The 18,376-nt window shown below is 45.3% G+C and overlaps 3 protein-coding genes across 3 annotated transcripts; all 3 read left to right on the forward strand.

Moving 5' to 3' along the window:
• Positions 1–784: 784 nt before the first annotated feature.
• On the forward strand, positions 785–2,884 carry LOC138364394 (uncharacterized; the record flags this gene model as incomplete). The annotated part of the gene is made up of 2 exons (XM_069324013.1): positions 785–1,714; positions 2,372–2,884. Coding segments are annotated over exons 1-2 (1,443 nt in total), but the record flags the coding sequence as incomplete, so codon positions are not given.
• Positions 2,885–5,179: 2,295 nt separating this feature from the next.
• Positions 5,180–11,417, forward strand: Sgs1 (Salivary gland secretion 1; the record flags this gene model as incomplete). Its single annotated transcript, XM_069324014.1, has 2 exons — positions 5,180–6,260; positions 9,682–11,417. Coding segments are annotated over exons 1-2 (2,817 nt in total), but the record flags the coding sequence as incomplete, so codon positions are not given.
• A 6,246-nt stretch (positions 11,418–17,663) lies between these two features.
• Positions 17,664–18,296, forward strand: LOC138364500 (uncharacterized; the record flags this gene model as incomplete). Its single annotated transcript, XM_069324152.1, has 1 exon — positions 17,664–18,296. A coding segment is annotated over one exon (633 nt), but the record flags the coding sequence as incomplete, so codon positions are not given.
• Positions 18,297–18,376: the final 80 nt, after the last annotated feature.

An 18,376-nucleotide genomic window follows, 5' to 3' on the forward strand; every position in this document is an offset into this window, starting at 1 on the left:
CAGAACGCCAACTATCACCAATGTCACAACAATGCCAACTACCACTACTGCCATCACAACGTCCAGTACAACCACTAGTACAACATCAACAACCACAACTACCAGTACAACATCAACAACCACAACCACCAGTACATCATCAACAACAACAACCACTAGTACAACATCAACAACCACCAGCACAACATCAACAACCACAACCACCAGCACAACATCAACAACAACAACCACTAGTACAACATCAACAACCACCAGCACAACATCAACAACCACAACCACCAGCACAACATCAACAACAACCACTAGTACAACAACGACAACAACAACCACCAGCACAACATCAACAACAACAACCACTAGTACAATATCAACAACCACCAGCACAACATCAACAACCACAACCACCAGCACAACATCAACAACAACAACCACTAGTACAACAACGACAACATCAACCACCAGCACAACATCAACAACCACAACCACTAGTACAACTTCAACAACCACCAGCACAATATCAACAACCACAACCACCAGCACAACATCAACAACAACAACCACTAGTACAACAACGACAGCAACAACCACCAGCACAACATCAACAACCACAACCACTAGTACAACAACGACAACAACAACCACCAGCACAACATCAACAACCACAACCACTAGTACAACAACGACAAACACCAAGACACATAAAGAGTGCCATTTTATCAGCAATAGAGAAAGACATTTAGTCGCTAGTAAGAAAAGATGCACAACCAAATGTTTTCCCAAAAAGATGGCAGCAATTAAATGTGGGAACAATTTTGATACGTCCCCGTGTACACCAGGTTGTGTCTGCTGTACCAAGACACAACACAACACAACGACAACCACTATCACAACAAGCCCTGAACACACAAGAACTAGCACTACATGGATCACTACCACCACTGTTTCTACAACGCTAACTACCAACACTGCCAGCACAACGCCCACTATCACCAATGTAACCACAACGCTAGCTACCACCACTGTCACCCCAACGGAAGCTACCACAACTATCACCACAACGCCAACTACCACCAAAACTCTAATTAACTCTACAGTCAACACAACGACAACTACGCCAACTGTCACTACAACTTCAACTACCACAACTGTCACCACGACGCCAACTACCACCACTGTCACCATAACGTCAACTACCACCACTGTCACCCCGACGCCAACTACCACCACTGTCACCCAGACGAAAACTACGACCATTATTACTAAAACGCAAACTACCACCACTGTCACCACAACGCCAAATACCAACACTGTCACCACAATGCCAACTACCTACACTGTCACCACAACGCCAACTACCACCATTGTCAACACAACGCAAACTACCACCACTGTCACCACAACACCAACTACCAGAACTGTCACCACAACTCTAACTACCACCACTGTCACTACAACGCCAACTACCACAACTGTGACTACAACATCAACTACCACAACTGTCACCACGACGCCAACTACCACCACTGTCACCATAACATCAACTACCCCCACTGTCACTACAACGCCAATTACCACAACTGTCACTACAACGCCAACTAACACAACTGTCACCACAACGCCAACTACCACAACTGTCACTATAACACCAACTACCACGATTGTCATCACAACGCCAACTACCACCACTGTCACTACAACGCCAACTACCACAACTGTCACTACAGCGCACACTACCGCCACTGTCACAACAATGCCAACTACCACAACCGTCACCACAACGCCAACAACCCCCACTGTCATCAGAACGCCAACTACCACCAATCTCACAACAATGCCAACTACCACTACTGCCATCACAACGTCCAGTACAACCACTAGTACAATATCAACAACCACAACTACCAGTACAACATCAATAACCACAACCACCAGTACATCATCAACAACAACAACCACTAGTACAACATCAACAACCACTAGTACAGCATCAACAACCACCAGCACAACATCAACAACCACAACCACCAGCACAACATCAACAACAACAACCACTAGTACAACATCAACAACCACCAGCGCAACATCAACAACCACAACCACCAGCACAACATCAACAACAACAACAACAACTAGTACAACAACGACAACAACAACAACCAGCAGAACATCATCAACAACAACCACTAGTACAACAACGACAACAACAACCACCAGCACAATATCAAAAACCACAACCACTAGTACAACATCAACAACCACCAGCACAACATCAACAACCACCAGCACAACATCAACACCCACAACCACCAGTACAACATCAACAACAACACCCACTAGTACAACAACGACAACAACAACCACCAGCACAACATCAACAACAACAACCACTAGTACAACATCAACAAATACCAGCACAACATCAACAACCACAACCACCAGCACAACATCAACAACAACAACCACTAGTACAACAACGACAACAACAACCACAACATCAACAACCACAACCACTAGTACAACATCAACAACCACAACTACCAGTACAACATCAACAACCAAAACCACCAGTACATCATCAACAACAACAACCACTAGTACAACATCAACAACAACCAGCACAACATCAACAACCACAACCACAAGCACAACATCAACAACAACAACCACTAGTACAACATCAACAACCACCAGCACAACATCAACAACCAAAACCACCAGCACAACATCAACAACAACAACCACTAGTACAACAACGACAACACCAACCACCAGCACATCAACAACCACAACCACTAGTACAACATCAACAACCACCAGCACAACATCAACAACCACAACCACTAGTACAACATCAACAACAACAACCACTAGTACAACATCAACAACCACCAGCGCAACATCAACAACCACAACCACCAGCACAACATCAACAACAACAACAACTAGTACAACAACGACAACAACAACAACCAGCACAACATCAACAACAACAACCACTAGTACAACAACGACAACAACCACCAGCACAACATCAACAACCACAACCACTAGTACAACATCAACAACCACCAGCACAACATCAACAACCACCAGCACAACATCAACAACCACCAGCACAACATCAACAACCACAACCACCAGTACAACATCAACAACAACAACCACTAGTACAACAACGACAACAACAACCACCAGCACAACATCAACAACCACAACCACTAGTACAACATCAACAACCACCAGCACAACATCAACAACAACAACCACTAGTACAACAACGACAACAACAACAACAACCAGCACAACATCAACAACCACAACCACTAGTACAACAACGACAACCACCAAGACACATAAAGAGTGCCATTTTATCAGCCATAGAGAAAGACATTTAGTCGCTAGTAAGAAAAGATGCACAACCAAATGTTTTCCCAAAGAGATGGCAGCAATTAAATGTGGGAACAATTTTGATACGTCACCGTGTACACCAGGTTGTGTCTGCTGTACCAAGACACAACACAACACAACGACAACCACTATCACAACAAGCCCTGAACACACAAGAACTATCACTAGCACTACATTGATCACTACCACCACTGTTTCTACAACGCTAACTACCAACACTGCCAGCACAACGCCCACTATCACCAATGTAACCACAACGCTAGCTAACACCACTGTCACCCCAACGGAAACTACCACAACTATCACCACAACGCCAACTACCACCAAAACTCTTATTAACACTACAGTCAACACAAAGACAACTACGCCAACTGTCACTACAACTTCAACTACCACAACTGTCACCACGACGCCAACTACCACCACTGTCACCATAACGTCAAATACCACCACTGTCACCCCGACGCCAACTACCACCACTGTCACCCCGACGCCAACTACCACCACTGTCACCCAGACGAAAACTACGACCATTATTACTAAAACGCAAACTACCACCACTGTCACCACAACGCCAAATACCAACACTGTCACCACAAGGCCAACTACCTACACTGTCACCACAACGCCAACTACCACCATTGTCAACACAACGCAAACTACCACCACTGTCACCACAACACAAACTACCAGAACTGTCACCACAACGCTAACTACCACCACTGTCACTACAACGCCAACTACCACAACTGTGACTACAACATCAACTACCACAACTGTCACCACGACGCCAACTACCACCACTGTCACCATAACATCAACTACCACCACTGTCACTACAACGCCAATTACCACCACTGTCACCACAACGCCAACTAACACAACTGTCACCACAACGCCAACTACCACAACTGTCACTACAACGATTGTCATCACAACGCCAACTACCACCACTGTCACTACAACGCCAACTACCACAACTGTCACTACAACGCACACTACCGCCACTGTCACAACAATGCCAACTACCACAATCGTCACCACAACGCCAACTACCACCACTGTCATCAGAACGCCAACTATCACCAATGTCACAACAACGCCAACTACCACTACTGCCATCACAACGTCCAGTACAACCACTAGTACAACATCAACAACCACAACTACCAGTACAACATCAACAACCACAACCACCAGTACATCATCAACAACAACAACCACTAGTACAACATCAACAACCACCAGCACAACATCAACAACCACAACCACCAGCACAACATCAACAACAACAACCACTAGTACAACATCAACAACCACCAGCACAACATCAACAACAACCACTAGTACAACAACGACAACAACAACCACCAGCACAACATCAACAACAACAACCACTAGTACAATATCAACAACCACCAGCACAACATCAACAACCACAACCACCAGCACAACATCAACAACAACAACCACTAGTACAACAACGACAACATCAACCACCAGCACAACATCAACAACCACAACCACTAGTACAACTTCAACAACCACCAGCACAACATCAACAACCACAACCACCAGCACAACATCAACAACAACAACCACTAGTACAACAACGACAACAACAACCACCAGCACAACATCAACAACCACAACCACTAGTACAACAACGACAAACACCAAGACACATAAAGAGTGCCATTTTATCAGCAATAGAGAAAGACATTTAGTCGCTAGTAAGAAAAGATGCACAACCAAATGTTTTCCCAAAAAGATGGCAGCAATTAAATGTGGGAACAATTTTGATACGTCCCCGTGTACACCAGGTTGTGTCTGCTGTACCAAGACACAACACAACACAACGACAACCACTATCACAACAAGCCCTGAACACACAAGAACTAGCACTACATGGATCACTACCACCACTGTTTCTACAACGCTAACTACCAACACTGCCAGCACAACGCCCACTATCACCAATGTAACCACAACGCTAGCTACCACCACTGTCACCCCAACGGAAGCTACCACAACTATCACCACAACGCCAACTACCACCAAAACTCTAATTAACTCTACAGTCAACACAACGACAACTACGCCAACTGTCACTACAACTTCAACTACCACAACTGTCACCACGACGCCAACTACCACCACTGTCACCATAACGTCAACTACCACCACTGTCACCCCGACGCCAACTACCACCACTGTCACCCAGACGAAAACTACGACCATTATTACTAAAACGCAAACTACCACCACTGTCACCACAACGCCAAATACCAACACTGTCACCACAATGCCAACTACCTACACTGTCACCACAACGCCAACTACCACCATTGTCAACACAACGCAAACTACCACCACTGTCACCACAACACCAACTACCAGAACTGTCACCACAACTCTAACTACCACCACTGTCACTACAACGCCAACTACCACAACTGTGACTACAACATCAACTACCACAACTGTCACCACGACGCCAACTACCACCACTGTCACCATAACATCAACTACCCCCACTGTCACTACAACGCCAATTACCACAACTGTCACTACAACGCCAACTAACACAACTGTCACCACAACGCCAACTACCACAACTGTCACTATAACACCAACTACCACGATTGTCATCACAACGCCAACTACCACCACTGTCACTACAACGCCAACTACCACAACTGTCACTACAGCGCACACTACCGCCACTGTCACAACAATGCCAACTACCACAACCGTCACCACAACGCCAACAACCCCCACTGTCATCAGAACGCCAACTACCACCAATCTCACAACAATGCCAACTACCACTACTGCCATCACAACGTCCAGTACAACCACTAGTACAATATCAACAACCACAACTACCAGTACAACATCAATAACCACAACCACCAGTACATCATCAACAACAACAACCACTAGTACAACATCAACAACCACTAGTACAGCATCAACAACCACCAGCACAACATCAACAACCACAACCACCAGCACAACATCAACAACAACAACCACTAGTACAACATCAACAACCACCAGCGCAACATCAACAACCACAACCACCAGCACAACATCAACAACAACAACAACAACTAGTACAACAACGACAACAACAACAACCAGCAGAACATCATCAACAACAACCACTAGTACAACAACGACAACAACAACCACCAGCACAATATCAAAAACCACAACCACTAGTACAACATCAACAACCACCAGCACAACATCAACAACCACCAGCACAACATCAACACCCACAACCACCAGTACAACATCAACAACAACACCCACTAGTACAACAACGACAACAACAACCACCAGCACAACATCAACAACAACAACCACTAGTACAACATCAACAAATACCAGCACAACATCAACAACCACAACCACCAGCACAACATCAACAACAACAACCACTAGTACAACAACGACAACAACAACCACAACATCAACAACCACAACCACTAGTACAACATCAACAACCACAACTACCAGTACAACATCAACAACCAAAACCACCAGTACATCATCAACAACAACAACCACTAGTACAACATCAACAACAACCAGCACAACATCAACAACCACAACCACAAGCACAACATCAACAACAACAACCACTAGTACAACATCAACAACCACCAGCACAACATCAACAACCAAAACCACCAGCACAACATCAACAACAACAACCACTAGTACAACAACGACAACACCAACCACCAGCACATCAACAACCACAACCACTAGTACAACATCAACAACCACCAGCACAACATCAACAACCACAACCACTAGTACAACATCAACAACAACAACCACTAGTACAACATCAACAACCACCAGCGCAACATCAACAACCACAACCACCAGCACAACATCAACAACAACAACAACTAGTACAACAACGACAACAACAACAACCAGCACAACATCAACAACAACAACCACTAGTACAACAACGACAACAACCACCAGCACAACATCAACAACACACAACCACTAGTACAACATCAACAACCACCAGCACAACATCAACAACCACCAGCACAACATCAACAACCACCAGCACAACATCAACAACCACAACCACCAGTACAACATCAACAACAACAACCACTAGTACAACAACGACAACAACAACCACCAGCACAACATCAACAACCACAACCACTAGTACAACATCAACAACCACCAGCACAACATCAACAACAACAACCACTAGTACAACAACGACAACAACAACAACAACCAGCACAACATCAACAACCACAACCACTAGTACAACAACGACAACCACCAAGACACATAAAGAGTGCCATTTTATCAGCCATAGAGAAAGACATTTAGTCGCTAGTAAGAAAAGATGCACAACCAAATGTTTTCCCAAAGAGATGGCAGCAATTAAATGTGGGAACAATTTTGATACGTCACCGTGTACACCAGGTTGTGTCTGCTGTACCAAGACACAACACAACACAACGACAACCACTATCACAACAAGCCCTGAACACACAAGAACTATCACTAGCACTACATTGATCACTACCACCACTGTTTCTACAACGCTAACTACCAACACTGCCAGCACAACGCCCACTATCACCAATGTAACCACAACGCTAGCTAACACCACTGTCACCCCAACGGAAACTACCACAACTATCACCACAACGCCAACTACCACCAAAACTCTTATTAACACTACAGTCAACACAAAGACAACTACGCCAACTGTCACTACAACTTCAACTACCACAACTGTCACCACGACGCCAACTACCACCACTGTCACCATAACGTCAAATACCACCACTGTCACCCCGACGCCAACTACCACCACTGTCACCCCGACGCCAACTACCACCACTGTCACCCAGACGAAAACTACGACCATTATTACTAAAACGCAAACTACCACCACTGTCACCACAACGCCAAATACCAACACTGTCACCACAAGGCCAACTACCTACACTGTCACCACAACGCCAACTACCACCATTGTCAACACAACGCAAACTACCACCACTGTCACCACAACACAAACTACCAGAACTGTCACCACAACGCTAACTACCACCACTGTCACTACAACGCCAACTACCACAACTGTGACTACAACATCAACTACCACAACTGTCACCACGACGCCAACTACCACCACTGTCACCATAACATCAACTACCACCACTGTCACTACAACGCCAATTACCACCACTGTCACCACAACGCCAACTAACACAACTGTCACCACAACGCCAACTACCACAACTGTCACTACAACGATTGTCATCACAACGCCAACTACCACCACTGTCACTACAACGCCAACTACCACAACTGTCACTACAACGCACACTACCGCCACTGTCACAACAATGCCAACTACCACAATCGTCACCACAACGCCAACTACCACCACTGTCATCAGAACGCCAACTATCACCAATGTCACAACAACGCCAACTACCACTACTGCCATCACAACGTCCAGTACAACCACTAGTACAACATCAACAACCACAACTACCAGTACAACATCAACAACCACAACCACCAGTACATCATCAACAACAACAACCACTAGTACAACATCAACAACCACCAGCACAACATCAACAACCACAACCACCAGCACAACATCAACAACAACAACCACTAGTACAACATCAACAACCACCAGCACAACATCAACAACAACCACTAGTACAACAACGACAACAACAACCACCAGCACAACATCAACAACAACAACCACTAGTACAATATCAACAACCACCAGCACACCATCAACAACCACAACCACCAGCACAACATCAACAACAACAACCACTAGTACAACAACGACAACATCAACCACCAGCACAACATCAACAACCACAACCACTAGTACAACTTCAACAACCACCAGCACAACATCAGCAACCACAACCACCAGCACAACATCAACAACAACAACCACTAGTACAACAACGACAACAACAACCACCAGCACAACATCAACAACCACAACCACTAGTACAACAACGACAACAACAACGACCAGCACAACATCAACAACCACAACCACTAGTACAACAACGACAAACACCAAGACACATAAAGAGTGCCATTTTATCAGCAATAGAGAAAGACATTTAGTCGCTAGTAAGAAAAGATGCACAACCAAATGTTTTCCCAAAGAGATGGCAGCAATTAAATGTGGGAACAATTTTGATACGTCACCGTGTACACCAGGTTGTGTCTGCTGTACCAAGACACAACACAACACAACGACAACCACTATCACAACAAGCCCTGAACACACAAGAACTAGCACTACATGGATCACTACCACCACTGTTTCTACAACGCTAACTGCCAACACTGCCAGCACAACGCCCACTATCACCAATGTAACCACAACGCTAGCTACCACCACTGTCACCCCAACGGAAGCTACCACAACTATCACCACAACGCCAACTACCACCAAAACTCTAATTAACTCTACAGTCAACACAACGACAACTACGCCAACTGTCACTACAACTTCAACTACCACAACTGTCACCACGACGCCAACTACCACCACTGTCACCATAACGTCAACTACCACCACTGTCACCCCGACGCCAACTACCACCACTGTCACCCAGACGAAAACTACGACCATTATTACTAAAACGCAAACTACCACCACTGTCACCACAACGCCAAATACCAACACTGTCACCACAATGCCAACTACCTACACTGTCACCACAACGCCAACTATCACCATTGTCAACACAACGCAAACTACCACCACTGTCACCACAACACAAACTACCAGAACTGTCACCACAACTCTAACTACCACCACTGTCACTACAACGCCAACTACCACAACTGTGACTACAACATCAACTACCACAACTGTCACCACGACGCCAACTACCACCACTGTCACCATAACATCAACTACCCCCACTGTCAGTACAACGCCAATTACCACAACTGTCACTACAACGCCAACTAACACAACTGTCACCACAACGCCAACTACCACAACTGTCACTATAACACCAACTACCACGATTGTCATCACAACGCCAACTACCACCACTGTCACTACAACACCAACTCCCACAACTGTCACTACAACGCACACTACCGCCACTGTCACAACAATGCCAACTACCACAACCGTCACCACAACGCCAACTACCCCCACTGTCATCAGAACGCCAACTACCACCAATCTCACAACAATGCCAACTCCCACTACTGCCATCACAACGTCCAGTACAACCACTAGTACAACATCAACAACCACAACTACCAGTACAACATCAACAACCACAACCACCAGTACATCATCAACAACAACAACCACTAGTACAACATCAACAACCACCAGCACAACATCAACAACCACAACCACCAGCACAACATCAACAACAACAACCACTAGTACAACATCAACAACCACCAGCGCAACATCAACAACCACAACCACCAGCACAACATCAACAACAACAACAACTAGTACAACAACGACAACAACAACAACCAGCAGAACATCATCAACAACAACCACTAGTACAACAACGACAACAACAACCACCAGCACAACATCAAAAACCACAACCACTAGTACAACATCAACAACCACCAGCACAACATCAACAACCACCAGCACAACATCAACACCCACAACCACCAGTACAACATCAACAACAACACCCACTAGTACAACAACGACAACAACAACCACCAGCACAACATCAACAACCACAACCACTAGTACAACATCAACAAATACCAGCACAACATCAACAACCACAACCACCAGCACAACATCAACAACAACAACCACTAGTACAACAACGACAACAACAACCACAACATCAACAACCACAACCACTAGTACAACATCAACAACCACAACTACCAGTACAACATCAACAACCACAACCACCAGTACATCATCAACAACAACAACCACTAGTACAACATCAACAACCACCAGCACAACATCAACAACCACAACCACAAGCACAACATCAACAACAACAACCACTAGTTCAACATCAACAACCACCAGCACAACATCAACAACCACAACCACCAGCACAACATCAACAACAACAACCACTAGTACAACAACGACAACACCAACCACCAGCACAACATCAACAACCACAACCACTAGTACAACATCAACAACCACCAGCACAACATCAACAACCACAACCACCAGTACAACATCAACAACAACAACCACTAGTACAACAACGACAACAACAACCACCAGCACAACATCAACAACCACAACCACCAGCACAACATCAACAACAACAACCACTAGTACAACAACGACAACAACAACCACCAGCACAACATCAACAACTACAACCACTAGTACAACAACGACAACCACCAAGACACATAAAGAGTGCCATTTTATCAGTCATAGAGAAAGACATTTAGTCGCCAGTAAGAAAAGATGCACAACCAAATGTTTTCCCAAAGAGATGGCAGCAATTAAATGTGGGAACAATTTTGATACGTCCCCGTGTACACCAGGTTGTGTCTGCTGTACCAAGACACCACACAACACAACGATAACCACTATCACAACAAGCCCTGAACACACAAGAACTATCACTAGCACTACATTGATCACTACCACCACTATTTCTACAACGCTAACTACCAACACTGCCAGCACAACGCCCACTATCACCAATGTAACCACAACGCTAGCTACCACCACTGTCACCCCAGCGGAAACTACCACAACTATCACCACAACGCCAACTACCACCAAAACTCTAATTAACACTACAGTCAACACAACGACAACTACGCCAACTGTCACTACAACTTCAACTACTACAACTGTCACCACGACGCCAACTACCACCACTGTCACCATAACGTCAACTACCACCACTGTCACCCCGACGCCAACTACCACCACTGTCACCCCGGCGCCAACTACCACAACTGTGACTACAACATCAACTACCACAACTGTCACCACGACGCCAACTACCACCACTGTCACCATAACGTCAACAACCACCACTGTCACTACAACGCCAATTACCACCACTGTCACTACAACGCCAACTAACAAAACTGTCACCACAACGCCAACTACCGCAACTGTCACTATAACGCCAACTTCCACGATTGTCATCACAACGCCAACTACCACCACTGTCACTACAACGCCAACTACCACAACTGTCACTACAACGCACACTACCGCCACTGTCACAACAATGCCAACTACCACAACCGTCACCACAACGCCAACTACCTCCACTGTCATCAGAACGCCAACTACCACCAATGTCACAACAATGCCAACTACCACTACTGCCATCACAACGTCCAGTACAACCACTAGTACAACATCAACAACCACAATTACCAGTACAACATCAACAACCACAACCACCAGTACATCATCAACAACAACAACCACTAGTACAACATCAACAACCACCAGCACAACATCAACAACCACAACCACCAGCACAACATCAACAACAACAACCACTAGTACAACATCAACAACCACCAGCACAACATCAACAACCACAACCACCAGCACAACATCAACAACAACAACCACTAGTACAACAACGACAACAACAACCACCAGCACAACATCAACAACCACAACCACTAGTACAACATCAACAACCACCAGCACAACATCAACAACCACAACCACCAGTACAACATCAACAACAACAACCACTAGTAAAACAACGACAACAACCACCACCAGCACAACATCAACAACCACAACCACTAGTACAACAACGACAACCACCAAGACACATAAAGAGTGCCATTTTATCAGCCATAGAGAAAGACATTTAGTCGCTAGTAAGAAAAGATGCACAACTAAATGTTTTCCCAAAGAGATGGCAGCAATTAAATGTGGGAACAATTTTGATACGTCCCCGTGTACACCAGGTTGTGTCTGCTGTACCAAGACACCACACAACACAACGATAACCACTATCACAACAAGCCCTGAACACACAAGAACTATCACTAGCACTACATTGATCACTACCACCACTGTTTCTACAACGCTAACTACCAACACTGCCAGCACAACGCCCACTATCACCAATGTAACCACAACGCTAGCTACCACCACTGTCACTCCAATGGAAACTACCACAACTATCACCACAACGCCAACTACCACCAAAACTCTAATTAACACTACAGTCAACACAACGACAACTACGCCAACTGTCACTACAACTTCAACTACCACAACAGTCACCACGACGCCAACTACCACCACTGTCACCATAACGTCAGCTACCACCACTGTCACCCCGACGCCAACTACCACCACTGTCACCCCGACGCCAACTACCACCACTGTCACCCAGAAGAAAACTACGACCATTATTACTAAAACGCCAACTACCACCACTGTCACCACAACGCCAAATACCAACACTGTCACCACAATGCCAACTACCTACATTGTCACCACAACGCCAACTACCACCATTGTCAATACAACGCAAACTACCACCACTGTCATCACAACACAAACTACCAGAACTGTCACCACAACGCTAACTACCACCACTGTCACTACAACGCCAACTACCACCACTGTGACTGCAACATCAACTACCACAACTGTCACCACGACGCCAACTACCACCACTGTCACCATAACGTCAACTACCACCACTGTCACTACAACGCCAATTACCACCACTGTCACTATAACGCCAACTACCACGATTGTCATCACAACGCCAACTACCTCCACTCTCACTACAACGCCAACTACCACAACTGTCACTACAACGCACACTACCGCCACTGTCACAATAACGTCAACTACCACCACTGTCACTACAACGCCAACTACCACAACTGTCACCACGACGCCAACTACCACCACTGTCACCATAACGTCAACTACCACCAATGTCACTACAACGCCAATTATCACCACTGTCACTATAACGCCAACTACCACGATTGTCATCACAACGCCAACTACCACCACTGTCACTACAACGCCAATTACCACCACTGTCACAACAATGCCAACTACCACCACCGTCACCACAACGCAAACTACCCCCACTGTCATCAGAACGCCAACTACCACCAATCTCACAACAATGCCAACTACCACTACTGCCATCACAACGTCCAGTACAACCACTAGTACAACATCAACAACCACAACTACCAGTACAACATCAACAACCACAACCACCAGTACATCATCAACAACAACAACCACTAGTACAACATCAACAACCACCAGCACAACATCAACAACCACAACCACCAGCACAACATCAACAACAACAACCACTAGTACAACATCAAGAACCACCAGCGCAACATCAACAACCACAACCACCAGCACAACATCAACAACAACAACAACTAGTACAACAACGACAACAACAACAACCAGCAGAACATCATTAACAACAACCACTAGTACAACAACGACAACAACAACCACCAGCACAACATCAAAAACCACAACCACTAGTACAACATCAACAACCACCAGCACAACATCAACAAACACCAGCACAACATCAACAACCACATCCACCAGTACAACATCAACAACAACACCCACTAGTACAACAACGACAACAACAACCACCAGCACAACATCAAAAACCACAACCACTAGTACAACATCAACAACCACCAGCACAACATCAACAACCACCAGCACAACATCAACAACCACATCCACCAGTACAACATCAACAACAACACCCACTAGTACAACAACGACAACAACAACCACCAGCACAACATCAACAACCACAACCACTAGTACAACATCAACAAATACCAGCACAATATCAACAACCACAACCACCAGCACAACATCAACAACAACAACCACTAGTACAACAACGACAACAACAACCACAACATCAACAACCACAACCACTAGTACAACATCAACAACCACAACTACCAGTACAACATCAACAACCACAACCACCAATACATCATCAACAACCACTAGTACAACATCAACAACCACCAGCACAACATCAACAACCACAACCACAAGCACAACATCAACAACAACAACCACTAGTACAACATCAACAACCACCAGCACAACATCAACAACCACAACCACTAGTACAACATCAACAACCACCAGCACAACATCAACAACCACAACCACCAGTACAACATCAACAACAACAACCACTAGTACAACAACGACAACAACAACCACCAGCACAACATCAACAACCACAACCACCAGTACAACATCAACAACTACAAGCACTAGTACAACAACGACAACCACCAAGACACATAAAGAGTGCCATTTTATCAGCCATAGAGAAAGACATTTAGTCGCCAGTAAGAAAAGATGCACAACCAAATGTTTTCCCAAAGAGATGGCAGCAATTAAATGTGGGAACAATTTTGATACGTCCCCGTGTACACCAGGTTGTGTCTGCTGTACCAAGACACCACACAACACAACGATAACCACTATCACAACAAGCCCTGAACACACAAGAACTATCACTAGCAGTACATTGATCACTACCACCACTGTTTCTACAACGCTAACTACCAACACTGCCAGCACAACGCCCACTATCACCAATGTAACCACAACGCTAGCTACCACCACTGTCACCCCAACGGAAACTACCACAACTATCACCACAACGCCAACTACCACCAAAACTCTAATTAACACTACAGTCAACACAACGACAACTACGCCAACTGTCACTACAACTTCAACTACCACAACTGTCACCACGACGCCAACTACCAGCACTGTCACCATAACGTCAACTACCACCACTGTCACCCCGACGCCAACTACCACCACTGTCACCCCGGCGCCAACTACCACAACTGTGACTACAACATCAACTACCACAACTGTCACCACGACGCCAACTACCACCACTGTCACCATAACGTCAACTACCACCACTGTCACTACAACGCCAATTACCACCACTGTCACTACAACGCCAACTAACACAACTGTCACCACAACGCCAACTACCGCAACTGTCACTATAACGCCAACTACCACGATTGTCATCACAACGCCAACTACCACCAAAACTCTAATTAACACTACAGTCAACACAACGACAACTACGCCAACTGTCACTACAACTTCAACTACCACCACTGTCATCACAACACAAACTACCAGAACTGTCACCACAACGCTAACTACCACCACTGTCACTACAACGCCAACTACCACCACTGTGACTGCAACATCAACTACCACAACTGTCACCACGACGCCAACTACCACCACTGTCACCATAACGTCAACTACCACCACTGTCACTACAACGCCAATTACCACCACTGTCACTATAACGCCAACTACCACGATTGTCATCACAACGCCAACTACCTCCACTCTCACTACAACGCCAACTACCACAACTGTCACTACAACGCACACTACCGCCACTGTCACAATAACGTCAACTACCACCACTGTCACTACAACGCCAACTACCACAACTGTCACCACGACGCCAACTACCACCACTGTCACCATAACGTCAACTACCACCAATGTCACTACAACGCCAATTATCACCACTGTCACTATAACGCCAACTACCACGATTGTCATCACAACGCCAACTACCACCACTGTCACTACAACGCCAATTACCACCACTGTCACAACAATGCCAACTACCACCACCGTCACCACAACGCAAACTACCCCCACTGTCATCAGAACGCCAACTACCACCAATCTCACAACAATGCCAACTACCACTACTGCCATCACAACGTCCAGTACAACCACTAGTACAACATCAACAACCACAACTACCAGTACAACATCAACAACCACAACCACCAGTACATCATCAACAACAACAACCACTAGTACAACATCAACAACCACCAGCACAACATCAACAACCACAACCACCAGCACAACATCAACAACAACAACCACTAGTACAACATCAAGAACCACCAGCGCAACATCAACAACCACAACCACCAGCACAACATCAACAACAACAACAACTAGTACAACAACGACAACAACAACAACCAGCAGAACATCATTAACAACAACCACTAGTACAACAACGACAACAACAACCACCAGCACAACATCAAAAACCACAACCACTAGTACAACATCAACAACCACCAGCACAACATCAACAAACACCAGCACAACATCAACAACCACATCCACCAGTACAACATCAACAACAACACCCACTAGTACAACAACGACAACAACAACCACCAGCACAACATCAAAAACCACAACCACTAGTACAACATCAACAACCACCAGCACAACATCAACAACCACCAGCACAACATCAACAACCACATCCACCAGTACAACATCAACAACAACACCCACTAGTACAACAACGACAACAACAACCACCAGCACAACATCAACAACCACAACCACTAGTACAACATCAACAAATACCAGCACAATATCAACAACCACAACCACCAGCACAACATCAACAACAACAACCACTAGTACAACAACGACAACAACAACCACAACATCAACAACCACAACCACTAGTACAACATCAACAACCACAACTACCAGTACAACATCAACAACCACAACCACCAATACATCATCAACAACCACTAGTACAACATCAACAACCACCAGCACAACATCAACAACCACAACCACAAGCACAACATCAACAACAACAACCACTAGTACAACATCAACAACCACCAGCACAACATCAACAACCACAACCACTAGTACAACATCAACAACCACCAGCACAACATCAACAACCACAACCACCAGTACAACATCAACAACAACAACCACTAGTACAACAACGACAACAACAACCACCAGCACAACATCAACAACCACAACCACCAGTAC

Source organism: Procambarus clarkii, chromosome 13, assembly GCF_040958095.1.
Source record: "Procambarus clarkii isolate CNS0578487 chromosome 13, FALCON_Pclarkii_2.0, whole genome shotgun sequence".
Taxonomy (NCBI): Eukaryota; Metazoa; Arthropoda; class Malacostraca; order Decapoda; family Cambaridae; genus Procambarus; species Procambarus clarkii.